Source organism: Hermetia illucens, chromosome 2 (assembly GCF_905115235.1).
Source record: "Hermetia illucens chromosome 2, iHerIll2.2.curated.20191125, whole genome shotgun sequence".
Taxonomy (NCBI): Eukaryota; Metazoa; Arthropoda; class Insecta; order Diptera; family Stratiomyidae; genus Hermetia; species Hermetia illucens.
In genome coordinates, this window is record NC_051850.1 from 107241403 (window position 1) to 107261732 (window position 20330).

At 41.0% G+C, this 20330-nt stretch overlaps 1 protein-coding gene and 1 long non-coding RNA gene across 2 annotated transcripts; one reads left to right on the forward strand and one right to left on the reverse strand.

Annotated features, from left to right (window-relative positions):
* Window positions 1-7264: 7264 nt before the first annotated feature.
* LOC119648334 lies at window positions 7265-8429 on the reverse strand. Its single transcript, XM_038050028.1, has 2 exons — window positions 8235-8429; window positions 7265-7939 (listed from the first exon to the last, which is right to left on the reverse strand). The coding sequence occupies exon 2, from the start codon at window positions 7904-7906 to the stop codon at window positions 7436-7438; it is 471 nt and encodes a 156-aa protein (XP_037905956.1). The 5' UTR covers window positions 7907-7939; window positions 8235-8429; the 3' UTR covers window positions 7265-7435.
* A 7565-nt stretch (window positions 8430-15994) lies between these two features.
* Window positions 15995-16622, forward strand: LOC119649457. The gene is made up of 2 exons (XR_005249134.1): window positions 15995-16155; window positions 16207-16622. It is a non-coding gene; the product is annotated as an uncharacterized LOC119649457 (long non-coding RNA).
* Window positions 16623-20330: the final 3708 nt, after the last annotated feature.

The window sequence follows — 20330 nt, forward strand, 5'->3', positions numbered from 1 at the left end:
AAAATTCTCGCTCGAGTTTGAGCGTTCTTGGGAGCTCGATATCGGTCTCGAAGAGCATGCGTACATCCTAGAAACCAATTATAAGTCTGCTTTCGATAGCCGTGAAGTTAGTAAAGGTTCGAAATTTGAAGATTGCTAGTTTACAAATTTCTATCCCTTTTAGAGGCTACGCGTACGACCGCCTTCTAACCAATCACACAAATAACAAAGTTTTTCTCAAAAGGGTTGGAAACATAAATTCGGACTAATATAACACTTGCATGATTAAAGAAACTAACGAATATATAATCTTCGGGTGTAAGGATTCGAGTTCAGTATAGATGGTATAATAAGCTTAACCTTAAACAAATCTTTTTGACTAGAGATCCTTCCATGATTGATGGCCTTTTATATTTCTTTAATTAGGCTAGAGTCAGATTATAATACATATAGTTTCAGTTTCTTCGCGGCACTGCATATCCTGCCATCCCCTTTTTTGTTTCTTGCATTGATCTACCATTACCCTTCGGCGCTCCAATGTTACGTAATGATCAATAGACGCGGAGATGTACTTGATCCATACGGTGTCAGATACCTTTAAGTCTCTATATTTGTGCGTTAAGTTGCTACCGGTTTTCTGGTCTGTGTTGGGGGCCGTTCAGTTGGAGAATACAGACAACTTTTTAGCTCACTGGAAGGAATACTGGAGCTTGATTTTTCGGACCTCAACCACCCTCGTTTCTACAATGCATCGTGTTTGTCCCAGACCTCATATTTTTGTATACTCAAACTTATAACGACTAAAAAATGCTAACTTTCATCACCGCGTGAATTAATTTTTTCAACTTAAATATTATTAACTCAATAACGATTGAACATATATAACTCTAAAACATTATTAACTAATACCTGCTACGCTTGCAACACGTGTCTAGCCTGTTCGGGTAGGCTTTGGCACTTATGTGTTTGTGTGTCGGCTAATTAAAAAAGAATCCAAATTAACAAATGGTGGTGATTTTGACAACATAGGCCTGCCTGCCATCAGTTCTGTTGATGTACTTCGTAAGTAGTATCAAGTCTTGTTTGGACTGTTAGCCCGCAGGGCCCCAGGGAACAAACAAAAAACAACATCCCTTTTAATGGCCTTTTACGACAATCAGGGAACACTAAGTATATTCTTAAGCCCCAACAAACAACAATGGATGAAATTGCTTCAAGTATCAACGCCCTAAATTTCCCGTAGTCGTCCGCAATGCGCCCTTTATGGTTTTGAATAGTGGCCGACTTTCCAAGACAATGAACGGTGAGCCGCGGTAATGACAATAAAATGAAGATGTTGCTGTGAACTGCTCAAACGGGGCTGTACTTATCGCGGAATATTTGCAAAATAGTCGTCTACCTTCGATATGGGTATGTCATTCGATCCGACGAAAACGTTCTTGTTCAAATTGGCCTGAGCATCGAAGTGGATGTGAAATGTGAATAAGGCCGACCGAAACAATGATGGATTAATACAACAATCGATCACAACTAACAGAACCGAACGAGGTAAAGGGCAAAGAAGATCACCACCAGTTTTGGGCGTAATTCGGGGGGAAAAGTGGAAATTGGACTTGAAACAAGCGTTAGACAGAACCAATAGTTTCGTAAGGTGGTGTGAAATATAATGGCGCTAAAAGTTACCCGATATTTGGCGGTCGATGGATTAACGTCAACTGGATAAACTGCGCCGAAGGAAGTGGGAGTTACGGAATATCTCCAAGAAGCGTTTGAGTGTTTAGATATTCAAACTCGAACTCCTAGAGCATAATTCAAAAGGTAGATCTAGTTCCCTAAAAAGTATCTCTCCATTAAAACAATGCAAGTAAAATCTACATACAAGTATTTATTTCGATCACAGCGCTCATTAGAACAGGATTCAAGGAAGAATTAAAATCATTGATATTGTCGCTGAAATGATATAAGGCATGGAGGATATGTACTCCCTATTATACGGAATGCTAGAGGGCCCGGGGGATAAACGGGGGAAGTCTGCGCATACAAGTCCTTCAGCATGAATGGGGTAACTATTGCTGATGCGTCACCTTTCATCTCATTATTGGAAGTCTTAGTAGTATTGAACTGGTTATTCGATTCTTTTGATGACATCTGCAAGCAGAAAAGGATAGAATTAAGAACATTGTAGAAGGTTGACATTAACCTTTCCCCAGAATCAACAGCCCTATCTGTAATTTGTTATATATTTAGGTGAAATATCAGGACGTTTTCACTGGACATTAGATGATCAGGGTAGGTGTACGCCACGAAAGTGCAATACAGGTTAATGAAAAGGCTGAATAAAGCAATAAAAGCCAAATCCTATGGGGGACAGGGGGTGGGTTTAGAAGTGGGTAGAAAGATTAACATGCATGCGGAAAAATTGGATGTTGACTTTCCATTTTTTAGCTATTATTCATAATCGCTACACTTCGGGGACTCCGTTAGGGAACATTATTTTTGAACTAGTCTAAACAGAAGCAACAGTGATTCTCGAGTTGGTTGATCCTTCATTCACCCCAGGTTGGAATTCCAAACTTTGCGTTTGGTTTAGTCCGCTGGTATATTCTTACCATTCACACAGCACCAAGTGTGACAAAAATGAATCTGAAGTACAGTTTCTGTAAAATGGTGTAAATTGTGTGCCCTATACTCCACAAGGGAGTGAACAGGAGGCATGTAGAAATATAAACTAAACCGTAAAGTATAAGAAAAACTCACTCGTTGATAATTAAAAATTGCGTTTATTGAAATGTAGTACCCTCCAAAATTACTAACCCAGAATCCAGTTAGTATTTACAGAGCGCTCCATAGCTGATTTCGGCCATAAATGGCTCATAGGTGAATGGACCCGTGTACGTTGACATCATATGGTAACGCATGTAGGAGCCTGCATCTAATGGAACTGGTCGCGTTAGAGTTGCCGATGTAAACTGATGTAGAATGAAAGGGGAGATGCCATTTCCGCAAGTACCAACGGGATGCACCTCAAATGAAATCTCTTCTATATCCCTACCAGTTTTCGAGGAGGCGGGGCCTGCTGGTGAGCCTAAACCTCCACCCTTGGACATCTGAAATCAATGCAAGTATACATATGAAGACCTTTCGAAGATGCATATTAGCTAATTTGGGATAGCTGAATTAAAAGTAACGAACCGAAATGTGCAGAAACTATTTTGTCAAACCCGTGGCTCAATTCATCGCGGAAAATGTGTCATGGATGAAAGCTAAGATCGTTTATAGGCAGACAATCCATAAGGTTGTGATAGTTGTGAAAGGCGACAGCGATCTGTCCATAAAATTCCTTACCTTGTGGTTCCTATTGATCATCAAGTATTACAAGGGACTACGAACTTTCTTTATGAGCCAGTTAACCATTGAAGGCAAAAAAGTCGATGTCTAGTGTGAAATCTAGTTATTTATTCAGGATGGTTGAATGATGGAGTTGAAGTTGTTAGTTCTATCCAAGTATGAGGAAGATGAAGAGTGTGGAGGTTAGAAAAGTATTTATTATTGCCACTTTATCGAGATTTTTGATTACTCGATATATTTGAGGTGAAACACCAACGCTTCACTGAGAGAAATTTGTTGTTATCGGCTATGGAGATTTATAGCAATAAACCATTGGCAACAATGGTAATGTCTACCAGCGGCGGCAATAGTGGCAAGCTTGCTCTCAGATATCGTGACAGATTTTGCATTTTTGCATCCCCTTTCACCTACCATTCTTTAGCATCTGCATTCTCCTTCTTTCAAATTTATAAATCACAACATTAACGTATTTTAAGAACGGCCTAGAGGATTTTATTGGTTGAACTTACCGGGAATGGAACAGTCCAGGGGGTTCATGGGGGGATATGAACCCAAGCACTTAAGAAATTCTTTAAATCTCACCAGGAAGAGCCTCCAGCTCATAGTGGAAATACTTACTGGTCACTGCAGACTAAACTATTATCTGGCGAAGCTAGGAACATCTACGGACACACCCTGCAGATTCTCTAAGGAAAATGACGAAACTTCTTCTTCGAAACTTCCACAAATATTCTGGGGCAATGTCTGGCATTTATCTGCAAAGTAGGTTGAAGCACCTGAGAGAATACTTAACAACAAATACCACTTGGAAGTAGGCAACTTAATAAAGTTGCTTTCGGTTATAGGCTTAAATGACATACTGTGGCTAATAATTATTCTATAATCAGTAAAGGGACAATTATTTTGGACGTCTCGTGGAAATATTGTTAGGCTGTTGACTTTCACTTCGCAATACGTTTCAGTTTGACGCCCCAAACATTTGCATTCAACACCCCCTGGCACTCCCATTAGGAATGTTTCGTACAGTTGGCAAAGTTTCAGCAGCTAACGCTGCCCAAATTATTTGTGGGATTGCAGCTATTGTTCGTGAATATAATGCTTCCAAGGTAGCTCACATTCAAGATGTACTCTTAAGTACTTGATTGCTTTTACGAGGTAGATTTAAACCTCTGATAAGGTGGGGTAGCGTAGCTTCCTCAGTTAACTTTTCTAGTGACCATAACTAGTCCAGTCTTCCTAGTACTGAACGTGAGTTAGTCGCCGGTGCACTGACCGTCAATTAAGCGAGGTGTCCTTGACCAGGAGTCATAACAGAGGCGAGAGAACCCCACCCTGTGGAAAGCCTCTAAGACATTCTACGTGAATAGAATTCCGTCGGACCAATGTGGATCTTCTATGTGAAAAATTCAACTGATTGACAGGGGATCGATTTATGTTGGACTTTATTCGACTTTCGGTCAGTGCTTTGCCTTTCGCTCAATCTCCAGTTCCTTTATTCCTCCGGATGGTAGAATCCTAATTAAAGTGCGATTATGTTGAATTGAAATTTAGAATTTTTGAGCCACCGGGTGCTGCTCGTTATTATTAATTAATTATAATAATAATCGAAAAGCGTCCGTAAATTAAATCGCGATCGGAATACTAGTGGTTATTTCAAAGTGACATTTTTAAATATGGAAAATTGTGATCCTTTTGAGTTTTCTACAGAACTGTAGAATGAATAAGGATAGATTTAAGCTTTCATTGAGTTTAATTAAAGGTATTCTCAAGAAGAATTCGGTAACAACGAAAATTTCAGAATAAATCAGAGCTATCTGCTGATGTTAAGGAAAACTTGACTCAGATTTTAAGTCCGTATAGTCAACGCAGCTGCCGGTCAAGTTTTGACAGCAAATTTAACCGTCTTAAGACAAATCAGCGTCAACTTTGTAAGTCTAAGTCCAACATAGTTAGGGCTAATGAGCGACAATTGAAGGCACATTCGTATTTCTTTTGGGAAATGGCCTTCTCAATTTTTGCCGTGAACTCATGAACTGTTGTCTCCGTGGATTTGCCTTCCCGGTAGGCATGTTCTATACAGAAGTGGCCACCTAAAAATGTTATGTATTCAATATGTGCTGATCTACGAATACTGGTCGAATACTTTTTGCTTCTCTGGCTTGGGAATTAATATCACTTTCATAACACGCTAGGTAATTAGAATATTAGCGTGTGCTAGGCATATACGTTATATATATGTATATCCGGGAGCCATATGAGGTTGCATCGATAGTGTAAAATTTGCTAGAGACGTCCTCGATGGTATAGATATGCTCTATAATTCGCAACCAAATGTCGAGTCGTTCAAAAGACGTATCTTCGAAGAAGTCGCAAAAGTATCGTTAGAGACTGTGCGCGTGTGTATCGCTAAATATCCTGAGCGTTGACGGCTTCTTAATTCCAGCAATAGATTTCATGCTCCTCACCCCTTCCTAGAGATCGTAGTACGGGCGCTCAACTTTGTTTTGAACGACTTCTGATACCCTCCACTCTTTAAGCAGAGCCGCTATTAAAGAAGATCCCATCTTGATGTCGACGACCTTTGGCCTGACCGTATTGAAGAAAATGAGTTCATTATCCAAGTTGAGGATCTGTAGTTCTGCTCCTACCAAATATTCTAAAGGTACGACCCAATACACGCTACGCGACGCGACCCTACATTTAACACAATTGCCGCGGCATGCCTATATTGCACCAGCGCGCGGCCAACTGTAAACTACATATTTTGGTATTTTAACAGGTGGATACAAACCAAAACTGAAAAATGGCAGCAGTCACCGGAGTTCATTATATGGAAATGTCACGCGACACTGCAAAATATTTTCTGTCAGGCAACTCGCACGCGTCGCGCAAATTCGCTCAAGTGTGTATTACTGCCTACAAAACCATGTAAAGATATTTTGACGGGCAGTGCAATTTGTGGTCGGATCGCGTAGCGTAGATGGAGTCGCACCTTAAAAGTTTCAACCCTTTCGTGTTGATGTTAGAACTCCCTCCCCTAAAACCATCCTACTACGACCCCTTTGCGTTTTTTTGCATATTGAATAGTTTGAACGAATGTTCCACTGAGAATTTTGAAGAGCCAAGAAAATTATCGGAAACCTAAAGCCCATTATTAGAAACAAAAAACAATGATTTGTGGGAATGGTTACCGCGCTATGCTAAAAAATCAAATATCTTGTCAGGATAAGAGCAAGTAACTATAGATAAATGCAGGGTAATGTGTGTAGGCATTATTGTCGAATGCGATCGTATAAAACTTCACATAAGGACAAATAGTAAATTACCTCCCCTACTCCATGTGAGCTTTTGATATTTTGTAGTGTTTGCACCTCCTACAAACTCGTCCTTCCAAACTACAGCTCCATATTAAACTACTTCTGATAGAATCGTTCATATGGTTCCATAGCCAATTTTTCATGGATAGCTAATTTCCGCGTGTTCTTAACTCTTTATGATCAGTCACAATGGGATGGTAGCATCACCTGCACAAGTTATTTGTTACCCAGCAGGTGGTGCAATTCAATTTGTGGAACCGTAGGTTCTGTATCCGCCGCGGTACTTTCCTACTTCTGATGGTAAGTTGTAACAATAAGTAGTCTATTTCAATTGTTCATACCAACTCCTTTAAGGCGACCGTAGTCAGAAGGATATTATTGGCAAATTGCCTTATCCTTCCACAAGTTCATTTTATTTGGGTAAATATAGATTTGGCTGGGAGTAGACTGCACCCCACAAGTGCCGAGAAAAGTGACCACGGAGAAAGGTTAAAGAAAAAAGTCTATAATAGCTCCAACTTAGTCAGATCTGAGCAATTGGGAAAAATGAATAGCATCCGTCAAATGTCATTGAAAAGGGAAATCTAACCTCTACACTCCAATACAATAAAATAGGTTAATTGCCAATATTTTCGTCTAAAGTTTTTATTAAAAAGAAAAAACGAAATAAAAGACATTTGGAAACATTTTTCTGAAATAAATTATAGAGTGCTCTCCTTCAGCGGATAAGACGATTGCTTTTGCACTCCAAAGTTCTTTCACAGTATATCTTATCGAGTATCTGTTAGCAATCAATATACCATACCGCATCCTCCGTAATAACCTCCCCACCCCTGAAGACCATTCATGTATTGGTACATTGGCATTCCCATGTATGCATCCATGTAACTGCAGCCCGACATCGTGGGTGGATAGCAGTCTGGATAGCAACTAGGCGATGGGAATACCGAACAGGGCCTCGACAAGCAGTAAGTCCGTGGTTCACCACAAGTCATTCTACGATTCCTAGGAAAGACATTCCCTGTGAAATAGTAGTGGGGGGTGAACCGCGGTACGCGATAACAGGCATCTACACTTCTGCTTCCGTAGCGTCTAGGTCGACGGGGTCTACCGTAATGAACAGCGGTCAATTTTTCATTGTCTTCTTCGAAATTCTCATTTTCTCGTTCGAAATTTTCATCTCCCGGCTCAAGCTCCTCATTATTGGGGGAAGCCATTTCGTCGATATCAAATAATTCCATCTCTTCTGGGATTTCACCCATTTGCCCGATGCTCTTCGCGCCCACGCTAAATAACTGAAAGTCATAAAAGAGTGGCTTGTGAACACCCGATTCCTTTCGATATAGTTGAACTTAAATAGACAAGCAGGGGAGAAGCCAGAAATACATATTGGCGGATTAGTGGCACGGCTGAAAGACGCCGCAGGACAATGCGACCTTGAAAATTGACTTTGAATAAACCACTTGATCGAGGCGAATTAGGAACTTCTTATTATTATATTGATACCCTAAATCCAATTGGACACTGGCTTGCTTCCTAATTTATGAATTCTGTGTTCACATCTTTTGGAGGGTAGAATTTTCCACTTACCTTTAACAGTTACTAATTTGAATTACTTCGAAAATTTCAATTGGGAAAAGATATACGCTTTGTATGACTTTAAATATCACTTCAATTTGTTATTTCGCTTGGTTCTAAATTTTTCGGTAATAATAATTTTTTAATAATTTTTTTTCGAATGGTATACGTTTGAAGCTAAAAGCAAAACTGAAAGTCAGACTTGGGCGCTCACATTTGTTCCGACTTCAGAGGCTACTATGCTGCCAACATTTTCCTGACCTCAAAATACATTTTTGCCGCCAGATTAACCATTTTTGGATACTGATCACTACCCAGTTAATTAAAAACGAATTGCTCCTAAAGAACGTATTGTAACTCAAAGCTATTCCTAATTTATGCTAAATTTTCATGTTTATCCAGTGGAAATTGCCGGCCGATGGTCTGACCAACAGTTTATCGTTTACCGGCACATAATGCAGCGGATCATTGACAAGATGTCAAATGAAATGTTACTCTTTGTGGGGCCTCTGATTGGGGCGGATACGTTCGTTTGGGTCAGTTTTTCGGACATAAATCGTCAATAATGAAACATAAGGTAGACATCGGTTTTAATAGTCTTGTGGAATTCATTACTGAAGGCTTGATAATAGGAATAGCGCCTCCTGCTATGGAACAACACAGCTCTGCCTAACTAACACGCCTTCGCGACAGTATTGGGACATTTTGCCCGTGCCTATGTAGAAACACCGTGCTGGCGTGGGATGAATGCCACCGTCTGGCGCGTAATATAATATTTTCAAGGGACGTCGTGCTGCGTCCTAACAGAATTGTCCTTTTAATGGTTACAGTGTAAGTCTGTCCACGAGAATAACTTTATTATGTTCTTTACTTGCAAGTGGTTCAATCTGACATCTGGTATTAGGTATTCTCCCGGGTGTCTCAAACTACTTTGCATAAGTACCGAACACTGTTCTAGAACATATGTATAAGGTTTCGTCACTTTCCTCATAGAATCTGCAGACAATGTCCGTAAATATCCCTAGCTTCCTCAGGTGACCAGTGAGTATTCCTACTATGCTTCTGAGACTCTTCTTGGCGAGGATTAAACAATATCTCGTGCGGGGGTTCATATCCGCCCATGAGCACCTTGAACTGTTCCATTCCAGGTAAGTTCAACCAGTACAGTTCCCTTGGCCGTTTCTCTTCGTTTTCAGCGTAATAGCTATGACTCCATTTCCGACTCTGCAGAATGGCTCCGGCCTCTGTAGTGTTCCTTCCCTGGCCACTTCGTCCGTTGCCTCATAGTATTCCAGCCCAATGTGTCCTGCTAACAGTCTCTTAAGACATTCCCCATTTATTGTCTGTATCTGTACGTGCAGATGGAGAGGAGTTAATCCCAGAAGGACCTGTAGGGATGCCGTTGGGCATTTCCTCGTTGCTCCACTGATGCACGCGTAATCCAGTCTTTATGTAACCTGATTACCTTTCAGTAGGTAATTATTGACATCATTATTATCTTCAATCAATTTTTCCCTGCTATGGACCTGCAAGTCATCAGAGCCCTGGTAGCTTTCCGACATATCTATAGTAAGCGTAACCTTGCGGGGTTTTTGGAGATTAAATTATTTGAAATAATTAGACGATTTTTGCTTTGCCGCTAGTGTTACTTATTTTATTCGCCTCTATTTCAGGAACCGCTTGTTCCGCCCATCAATGCTAAGCAGCAAACGAACAAAATAAATAACACTAGCGAAAAAGCAAAAACTATCTAATTATTTCAAATTTCCGACATATGTTTTCAGCATGTGTTTTCCAGACTATGTGGATGTTGGTCTACTGTGATTCCCAGATATGACCTCTGTTACTCGTTTCACCTTCATGCCATGTAATCTAACGGCTCTCAGGTATTCAAGCTTGCGCCTTTTACTGCACGTTAATATATTGGCCCTGCCTGAATTTGTGTGCACTACTGCCTCCTTGCACCAATTACTAATGATTCGAAGTCCAGTTTGGATTCTAGGGGTATTCTCATATTTGTCCATTTAGACTAAAGAATTTCATCAGCGTAACCCGTATGGACTTATATTCCAGTGTTAGTAAGCTTTCCGAGTAGTTCGTCAAATACAATACAATGATAATATCCCGCCAGTATGTTCATGACAATAGAATTTATACCGGTCGGTAGGCAAATCCTACTCTCTCAACATTCTTTTGTGTACCACGGAATCCCGTAATGCATCCGTCAGTTAATTCAGGGTAATTTTGGTTGACCGTTCTGCCGGGTAAACGTGTTGAAAGGGTTAATTCTAATAGAGTTGCCTATGGCATTCTCTACTGTTTTAAGTACGAATGTTGTCAGGCACATTAGATTGAAAGATTTAGGGTGGAAAGGATCCTTTTTACCCGCTTTCGGATTAAAACCAATTCTCGCCCGGCTCCATGATATTGGTGTATACAGCAAGGTGATGCTGCTCTTATTACTCTTAGAAGAGATACTAAGACGATTTTTAGGCCTGGTTGCTGCACGGAATTCCCTCAACCTTTTTCGTTTTTCTATTCTGATCGCGTTGCATTTATTCTGTCTACTGACTTCAACGTCGAATCTGATTACTTTGTGGTCAAAGGGCTTATCCGGCATCCTCCAATTCTTGATCCAGTCACCTCTTGTCTGGCGTTGGTCACAAATATTAGCCTATTCTCCACGTTATGTTTTTTACTAAGGATGAGTTCAAGAAGGTGTAGTGGTAGTACTTTCCTCTCACAGAATCCAGTTTAACAACTAATTTCAGTGGGATTCGTGTGTCGTCTTTTGAGAAGCATCCTGATGCCACGACTATTCTCAAGTTCTTCCCCCGGCTTCCAGTACGACTTGGACAGCCATTAGGTCTTTTGCTAGAAACTCTGGGAGGCATATATATTTTAGGTTTCGTTTGAAAATTATGCAAGCTCTTGGCTTTTCATAAGAGGAATCTCAAATTACCTGCATACTTCCTCCTTGCAAACCACAAATCTGCCTTCAGTACACTCAGGGTTCTTGACCCAGCAATTAGTTCAGATGCAGCTTTTACATGGTGGAGGTTTACTTAGGCTATCTTAGTTCTGGCTGTTGGCTCCATTAATGTTTGGAGCTTTTCTTCACTGTCGAAGTGACATCCTCTTCCTCCCACATGAAACTGGAAGACGCTGTGTAGACGCGACGTTCTCCATAATGTCATCAAGTCAAATTGATTCTGTCATTTTCCGTACCGAACTCTGTTTTCTTCTCATTTAAGGGCGGCGCATTTTAAATTAGCGAGTAATATGCACGGTTATACATTCCTTTTCAAAATTATAACCGCACGGCAAAATTCTAAGTTCTATAGTTCTCGATATAGATGCAGCTGTCTCATTTTTTCAGCAGTTAGTGTAATAGTCTGTTGTTCGAAATATACCGACTAACGGTGTTAGTCGCAACCGTTCAGAAATATTTCACAGAAAACCGGTTTTGTGCTATTTCAAAAGTATAACCGCGCGCGACTTATACTGTTTGTAGGTTGCTGAAAAAACATATTTTTGTAAAATTGTTAGTTTCTTTTGATCGATTCTGCTCATTGATTAATTTTTTTTAAATATGCCACGAGGGGTTAAGCTTACCGATTATGAAAAAGGGCAAATTAGTGCCTTATTTAAAGAAGGTATATCAAAACGCGAAATAGCGTCAAGAATAGGCAGATCGGATCGAGTAGTTCGTAATTATTTAAATAATGTGGACAATTACGGTACTAAAAAGCGAAAAGGAAGACCTAGAGTGCTTTCCGATAGAGATCGACGTTCCATAAGCAAAGCGACTTAAAATTCCACGAACAGTTTAAGAGGCATAAGGAACGAATGTAAGCTTTCTGTATCGATTCCGACCATATGGCGGGAAATAAATCGAAATCCTAATCTCGTACGGGAAAAAATGAGGAAAGCACCACGATTACAGCAGCATCATAAGGATGCTCGACTGGAATTCGCCCGAAATAACATGTCACGACATTGGGATCAGGTATAACCTTTTTGTTGGCGGATGTTTTCAGCAAAATTATCTTTTATTTTTGATTGGGTAATTTTCTCTGATGAGAAAAAATTTAACTTAGATGGTCCGGATGGTTTTGATGGCTACTGGCGAGATTTGCGTCAGGAACCACGATATCTGTCCAGAAGGAATTTCGGAGGTGGAACAGTTATGGTCTGGGGAGCCATTTGTAGTAAAGGTACAGTGCGTCTAGCATTTACATCGGCGAGAATGAATAGCCAGGAGTACCAGAATGTTCTGCAAGATAATCTCCTTCCTTTTATAAACTCTTTTGAGGGCAATGAAGTAATTTTCCAGCAAGATAATGCCAGCGTACACGTAAGTAGGTCCACTAAAGCCTGGTTGGAAGCGAATTCCATAGCCACACTTGAATGGCCAGCCTGCTCACCAGACTTGAATCCTATAGAGAATGTCTGGGGATGGCTAGTCCGACAGATTTACTCCCAGGATAAAGAATATTCTTCCAGAAATGAGCTGAAAGAGGCCATTGAAAGAGCATGGCATGAGTTGACACCACAAATGCTCTCAAAATACATTCATTCGATGCCTAATCGAATCTTCGAAGTGATTAAAAAGGGAGGAAACACTATCGATTATTAAGCCATGAGTTAGGTCTGCCCATTATTGTTTTATTTATTTTTTATGTAACGAGGTAATTAATGCGGTTATAATTATGAAAAAGGACAATTTTACTTTTTTTCTCAATTTGTTATGTTTTTACACATTTTTTAAGCTTAATTGCTATCAAGCAGTCTCTATCACCGAACTACACATTCTGCAATGGTCGTTCTCCATCCGCTCTTTCATTATCAGTTTTTTATAAGTTCAGTTGGAAACCAGGACATCCTGAATGGCACACATAAATCTCTTCACCTCAGAAAAGAACTCCATGCAGCCATCTGTTCAGCAGATGCAAATCGACAATGGTTGCCGGAGGCAATTGACGAGTTTGCCATGCATTGCCTTTGACATGCATTCATCGATTCGCTCTTGGTCTCACCTTACCCCATTCAGAGGGTTGAAAGATCGATCGTTTAAGTTAAGTGGATTCAAACCATAAGCATAACTGTAACCTTACAAACATCTGCTCTTTGCTATAAAAATAGGTGCGTCAACTCACTACTAGGCGCTGATGTTGTTTCACCACGTCAACTACGCCCCCGCCTCCGATGTCTGTCCTATAGTTACTGACTCGATAATGAGTTGCTGTTTGCAATCCCTTAATCCAACTTGTAACGGTCTGCATGCTCTTGCACCGTGACCTTTTTTGAAAGAAGAGAGGAAATTTCCGCAGTCAGGAAGGGTGGAAATTCCTCATGGCGTGGTCTAGGTTGTGTGCCAATCAACCATGTACACATACTGCAAAACTTTTTATGCCAGAAATTGTGCGTCCGATCCAGACCAGGAGCATTTCTTCGAACTGTTTATGGCTCATCGAATCTCCTCTTTGGAAATGTCAGCAAAATGCATACCTGGCATAATGGCAAGGCAGGATCCTACGGCGGTAATCCATCCAATATGCTGGGTGGGTGATCCCAAATTCCACCCAAATACTATTTTCCTTCCGTTACTGAAAACTGTACTGCCTGGACGGTTGGAATTCTTTGAGTAATTTCAAAAAAACTTCGTGAAGTGACTTTCGCCATACCAACTTAACCGACTGCATATGATAGAACGTTGTTGATTTAGTGTGTCCAGAATTTAAATTACAGATTGTGTTGCCACAAGTAATAAAGCGGTACTGGTCCGCAACGGACTCTATAGTCACGTACGGATATTGCGGCAAACACTCGAGATTATATGGCTGCCCCTGCCATTGTTATCTCGTGGCAGGAGCGGATGACTAAGAGATTCATGTTCGCAGTCCTTTTCATCCTTCAGTGATCGCCCCAGATTTTGACGAAACGGCCGCACCAGGCGGATCCATATTTGTGGTCATCGTACCGGTTTGGACAGCGTGCTGCCCATTATGGAGCCCGACCCAGTTATCAAGGTAGATGACTTCCGCCATTTATCTGTATCGGACCTCAAAGTTCTCGTCCCTCGTATTTGATGGATTTCATTTTGTACCTGACTACCAGGCATGGTGATAGCTTCTTCAGTGAGTAATCTGCAAGACTACAAAGTTCCTGCCTTTTCCTCACTTACAAGCTGAGATGCTACGGTGGCCTACAGCTCAATTTCTCCTGCTTTCACAACTGTGTTTGGATTTTCTTATATTATTTATTATATATCGAGTTATCACAATCTCGGCAGATGCCGGATTTTACCTAATACTAGCACTAAGTGCCAAGCATTTAGGCTCGGACGATCCTACCTACTTAAAAACTAAAGGGGTACTGGTGGTGGTGGCCGGTGGTAGGTCAGTGGGAGAATCCGTCGAGTGCTCCCCGCAACATTGCATGGTTTGAACCAGACTGTGCGAAAGTCCCAGGACATCAAGGGAAGCCGTGATGGATTTAGGTACAATACCTGTAGCTGACGATATTATGGGAACTACAACCACCCGCTCGAGACGCCAAATTTCTTTGATTTCCCGAGCCAATGGCTCATAGTTCACCTTCTTCTCCATGTATTTCCGTGTTGCTATTATGGGGGATAGCAACATCAATCATATACGCGGAGAGACCCGTCTTGTCAACTAACAGTACGTCAGGCTTGTTGTGTGCGGTATGTCACGAGGCAGGTTCATCCGCTCCATGGCAGACTTTGGGTGATGCATTCGGAATTTGGACATAGTTGTCCGTATCCGCCGCTGGACGTTTTCCAGATCGGTCTTCGTTCACGGCAATATTCCGAATGCATAAGCCAGTGAAGGGATAGCGAATATATTCAACGCGCTTATTTTATTCTTCCCCGAGAGATGCGATTTCAGCACCAGCTTTACACGTCGCAGGGATTCGGACATAGAGCTTCCTTCAGATCACCAACTCGAGCATGGGTTCCTTGTAGAATTCCTAGGTACTTGTAGAAGACTGCCTCGGTCATAGCTTCGATGTAGAGGTCACCAATGCTATGTCCGGCATGCGGCTCGTGATGACCTTTGCGGATGGCTTGGATTCGACACTTGTCTAATCCAAACTCCATCCGAATATCACGGCTGAACATGTCTATTATTCGCAACAGACTTCTAAGATGGTTGTCAGTACCAGCATACAGCTTGATGTCATCTAGGTACATCAAGTGTGTCAGTTCGCACTTAGCACGTAGGCCATACTTTATTGCAAAACCATGCCCTTTAGCATCATTCAGTAGCCATGAAAGGGAGTTCAGTGCCATACAAAACCAAAGGGGACTCAACGAATCCCCCTGGAAGATGCCCCTCCGTATACGGATGGGCTCTGAGGTATAGCACCCTCAGATGTACGGACTGATAAGGTGGTATGCCACCCTTCCATGACTGTCGCCAAAAACTTTATTAGTTTCGGAACAATGCGATACAGATGTAGGATATCGATTAACCAGGTATGCGGAACGCTGTCGAAAGCCTTGGCATAATCGATATAGCAACTGAAGAGGTTTCTTTGGCCTCTAGTTGTTTGTCCTACAACTGCCGAGTCGATAATAATTATTCTTAAAAAATGAGAAGGGGACTAAAATCTGAGAGCAACATTTCAATTTCCTAAAATCGCCCCAGTTTATTTGTTTGCGTTTATTTTTCATCTGAATAGACACTTTACCCATTGGGATTTAATTGCATCTAGTGACAACCCAAAATTGTAATTATGTAATTCCATTTTGAAAGCGTCAGTTCATTTTTAATTTTCTCACCCGCATATACCGAAATAGTTTTCTTTTTTAAATATTTCCCAAGCAAACCAAAATTTCCGTACAATAGTTGATATTTGATTAAAGTTCTTAAAATAATAAAGGAAAAGTCAATATTATAAAGAGGTGCCTGTTTTTCGGCCTGTATTTCCTTGTAAATCACTATCTTGGTTTCAGGTAATTGAACGGTCTACTACCATCCAATATGTCAAATGGCAAGGACAAGCCAACTGGTGATGATGACGCTTACTATCAAGTTCCATCTTTTATAAAGGAATACTACTTCACCGGCAAAGTCTTCCCTCAGCCCGGGGATCAAAATACCGTGGGACCACCGTCATCCTATTGTCTTAGTAATTCTTGCCTGACGCACCCTTTTGACGCAAATTGCTATCCGGAAATGCCTCCTCCGGGAATTCCATTTTGCGCAAATTGGTCGTGGCCGAATTCCTCAGGATTCGGATCCAGCGGCTCTGGCTGTTGCGGCATGGGTGGTGGAAATTTCCGTCAATTTTAAGACTTAGATCTGAATTACCTTTTAAGTTCAAAATTATCTGACAATGCTTTTACAATAAATTTTGAAATCAACAAAAGTATATTTTACATGGGAAGCCTTGGGACCTGCGTACAAGGCATGGTGCAAATGTGTCTTGGCTGTATCCTTACTTTTCATGAGTTCTGTTATAATCTTCTCCAGCCAGTGTCCAGGAAGTAAGACCAGAGTGTTATAAGGAATGAGAACTCTCGCGTTCCTCATGTACTGTCCTGTGCCATGTGTCTGTCGCTTGGAATAGTGGATTCAATTGCATTGTGTAGCCAATAATGGAGCTGCTACCCTTGCAGAATGTGTAATCTATCTGTTGCCTCGTTTGCCTTCTGATCAATACGTCCAGTGGTACATGGTCCGTGTAGACGTGGTTTGGAAAGTGAGAACTAAGCAGGGTAGCGCCGATGAGCGAGAAATCGATTGGGAAACAAAAATATAACTAGAGGATATGTTCAATGGAATTACAGATTTTTCAACAGGCGGGCGTACGTACGAACATGCACATGTTTATTTGTAGCGTGGGTAGGTGGGATAAGAATATTATCAAGGAGGATCTAGGAAATAGGAGAACGATGGTTAATCAGGGTCGTCATGGGTGTCTGTGTTTCGCCTTTTGTTTGTCTTGCCGCTGTGAGCTTACCACTTGCGCAGCGTTTAGTGCGATGGTAATGAAACTGAAGCAAAGTCTGTGTAGATGCCCTATACTCCACTAAGGAGAAACAAGTCGGGGGAAACTGGAAGCTAGATGCTTCAGGTATGAAAGGTTTTGTTTTATAAAATCATTTGAGTACACAGTTCTCTCATTAGAACGTAGCACGTAATATATACATACATTTTGTGAAAATATCCACTTTCAAGTGATTTAGACATTCTAAGAAGAAGCGACAATAATAACTTTGTTAGTAATAGTGCGATTTCTATCAAACTTGGTAGGATCAAGCTCTATGTTCTAGTCCACATTGTTGCAATTTAGTGGCACTAGGATGAACTTAAGGGGGTTTTCCAGCCTATTACTAAAAATTATAGTATTTATATATATATAATTAATAATAATAATCGTTGGCATAACAATCCATATTGGATCAGGGCCTTGAAGTGTGTTAGAGCACTTCATTCAAGACCGTAACGGTACACTACAGAGCACTGTAGGAGGCAATGTGGTCAGCATTACGCTCGCCCGAGATTATTACCCTGATTTGACTCAGGTACTCATTCACAGCTGGGTCGACTGATATCCGACGTCAAATCACGATACAAATCCCACTGCCGCCAGCGAGAATTGAACCGCGACCTTCCGTACGACAGCCTTGTGCTCTAACCACTTAGCTATCCGGACACTATATATATAATTATTAACTTTATTTGAACAGATATCGGTATGAAGGGTATTTTGGAGCCTAGGCACTACATAGAAGCAGCCTCGTGACTTTTTCGGATTTTTGGGAGAAGGAAGAAGAAATTATCATTTTCAATCCCCGTACTCTCCACCTTCCACCAAATGTCAAACCTACGACCGGCATTTTATGAAGAAAAAATTACACCCTCTCTTTTGTATGTATGGGACCTCGCCCCTTCAAAATCAATGTAGAATTGTGTAACTCACTGTTTGCGTGAGCGTTCACAGTTCCTATTTTTTCACCAAATTTGGTGTCAATCGCCACAACCGTCTGTGAGAAAATTGCGTGTGACAGACAGACAGATAGTATAATCGGTTATTTTAATAAGGTTTTGTTTGACACAAAACCTTACAAATGGTTAAAAAAATTAGAGTTGGTAGCTTTGGACCGGTGCGTACCGGTGGGCATGTGCATGCTCGTCTGCGGCCATCGTTAGCCAAAGTGGAAAGATGGTGACGAAATTCTGGTAGTAGTCGATAAGATGCGTCCACTTTGCGGAGGAGAGAAGGCTTTGATACAGTTTTTCTCGGATAAGACAAATTATAAAAAATTATACCAAGTTCTGCCCACGAACAGCCTATAAAAAGCTATAGGATGGACTTTTCTGTAGCAACGCTATAAACGATCATCACCATGAAAGGCATAATAACCGGTATTCGGTCAAGGCATGATGAAGAACTTAGACATCCCGATTTTGCGTCGCGGTCCATCAATTCTATATCCGTAAAAGCTGTTTGGCGTTTTGGCCTCTGCCAGTTCTTCTTTTTCTATTGATATTACCTTTATAGATTTTCCGGACTGGATCATCCTCACCCATACGAATTAACTGACCCACCCACGGAAACTTATTGAGACGGATTTTATCCATATCCATATCGTGGTATCGTTCATAAATTTCATCCTTATATAGATTACGGAGTCGTCCATCCTCTTGCAGGTGCCCAAAATTTCTTCGGTGGTTTTTCGTCTCGAACGTGACTAAGAGTTCTCAATTTTTCTTGCTAAGAACCCAACTCCCCAGGAATACATGAGAATTGGCAAGATAATTTTCCTGCACAGTAAGAGCTTCGACCTTATGGAGAGACGTCTGGAGCAGAAGGGTTTTTGTAAGCTGAAATAGGTTCTGTTGGCTGCCAATAACCGTGCGTGCTTCCTCTGTTTTTGATGTTGATGTTGTCACCATATAGTCTTGCTTTGATTAATGTGCAGTCCAAGATTTTCGGCCAATTGCCGTTTACTCGATTTGGATGAAGACAATTTGTATATACGTCTTTAGTTGTTCTTCTCATGATGTCCATATTGCCAGCAAATATCAGTTCATTTGAAGAGGATGAAACCTCTCGCATTTACCTCATCATCCCAGACCACTTCTTCCAGAGCCAGGTTAAAATAACGCACGATATGGAATTCTCTTGACTTAAACCATTGTTGATGTTAAATGGTCTCGAAAATTATCTTCCTGCTTTTATATAGCCTTACACGGTGCTCAGGAATAGCCTAGTTATTATTATCAATTGGGAAGAATGCTGCACAATTCCGTTACATTGCTAGCTTACCTTCATTCCGTTGTTTACGACCGGAATGCAATATGTTTGTGGCCGTATCAATCATAACGTGGTTGTGAAAATCATTTATGGTTGCTTCATCTCCAGGGCCCCTATTAGTTGTGGTTATTGCGGAATCTATAATATTTATCCCTTTTAGGTGTTACGGAGGGGTTTGTTGTGAATGACTTCTATGTTCACACTCTCCTGATTGTCAGAGTGGATTTTATTGGGTGTTGTTATTCGATGACCATGACAACTAGATAATGATTGGAGTTTACACTGGCCCCCTCCATAATCCGACATTGATCGAGGTTGAGGTAGTGGCATTCGATTAGCACGTGGTCAATTTGCTTGAAAGTAGTCGCATCTGGGGACACCCATGTTTGTTTGTGGACCGCTTTTCGCGTAAACCAGAAAAGAAGGGAAACCTATTAAAATAAGCAGGGGGGCAAAAATAAACCTTTGAGTGGAAGAAACGGTACAAAAAAGATCGATTTGGAAATAAAAATTATTTTTTTTTAAAAAGCAGGGAATAGGATCTTTTTTGAGGTGTGAAGATATTGGCATAGTAAGTTGAGATAAGGTCACCTGTGGACGTGTGGACGTTTACAAATTGGTACCATTCGATTGCCTGAGCATTCAGAGTCTAAAATGGTTACTAAGTCTATCTTGCCAGCAATATTTGTACTTGTTCCAAGCACACCGCGGCGTCCTTAATTTTCATTTGAAGCAATCAAACATTTTACAATTTAGGATAAACATGAATAGTTTCTTGTTGAATCTATAGAATGTCAAGAACTTTAAGATTAA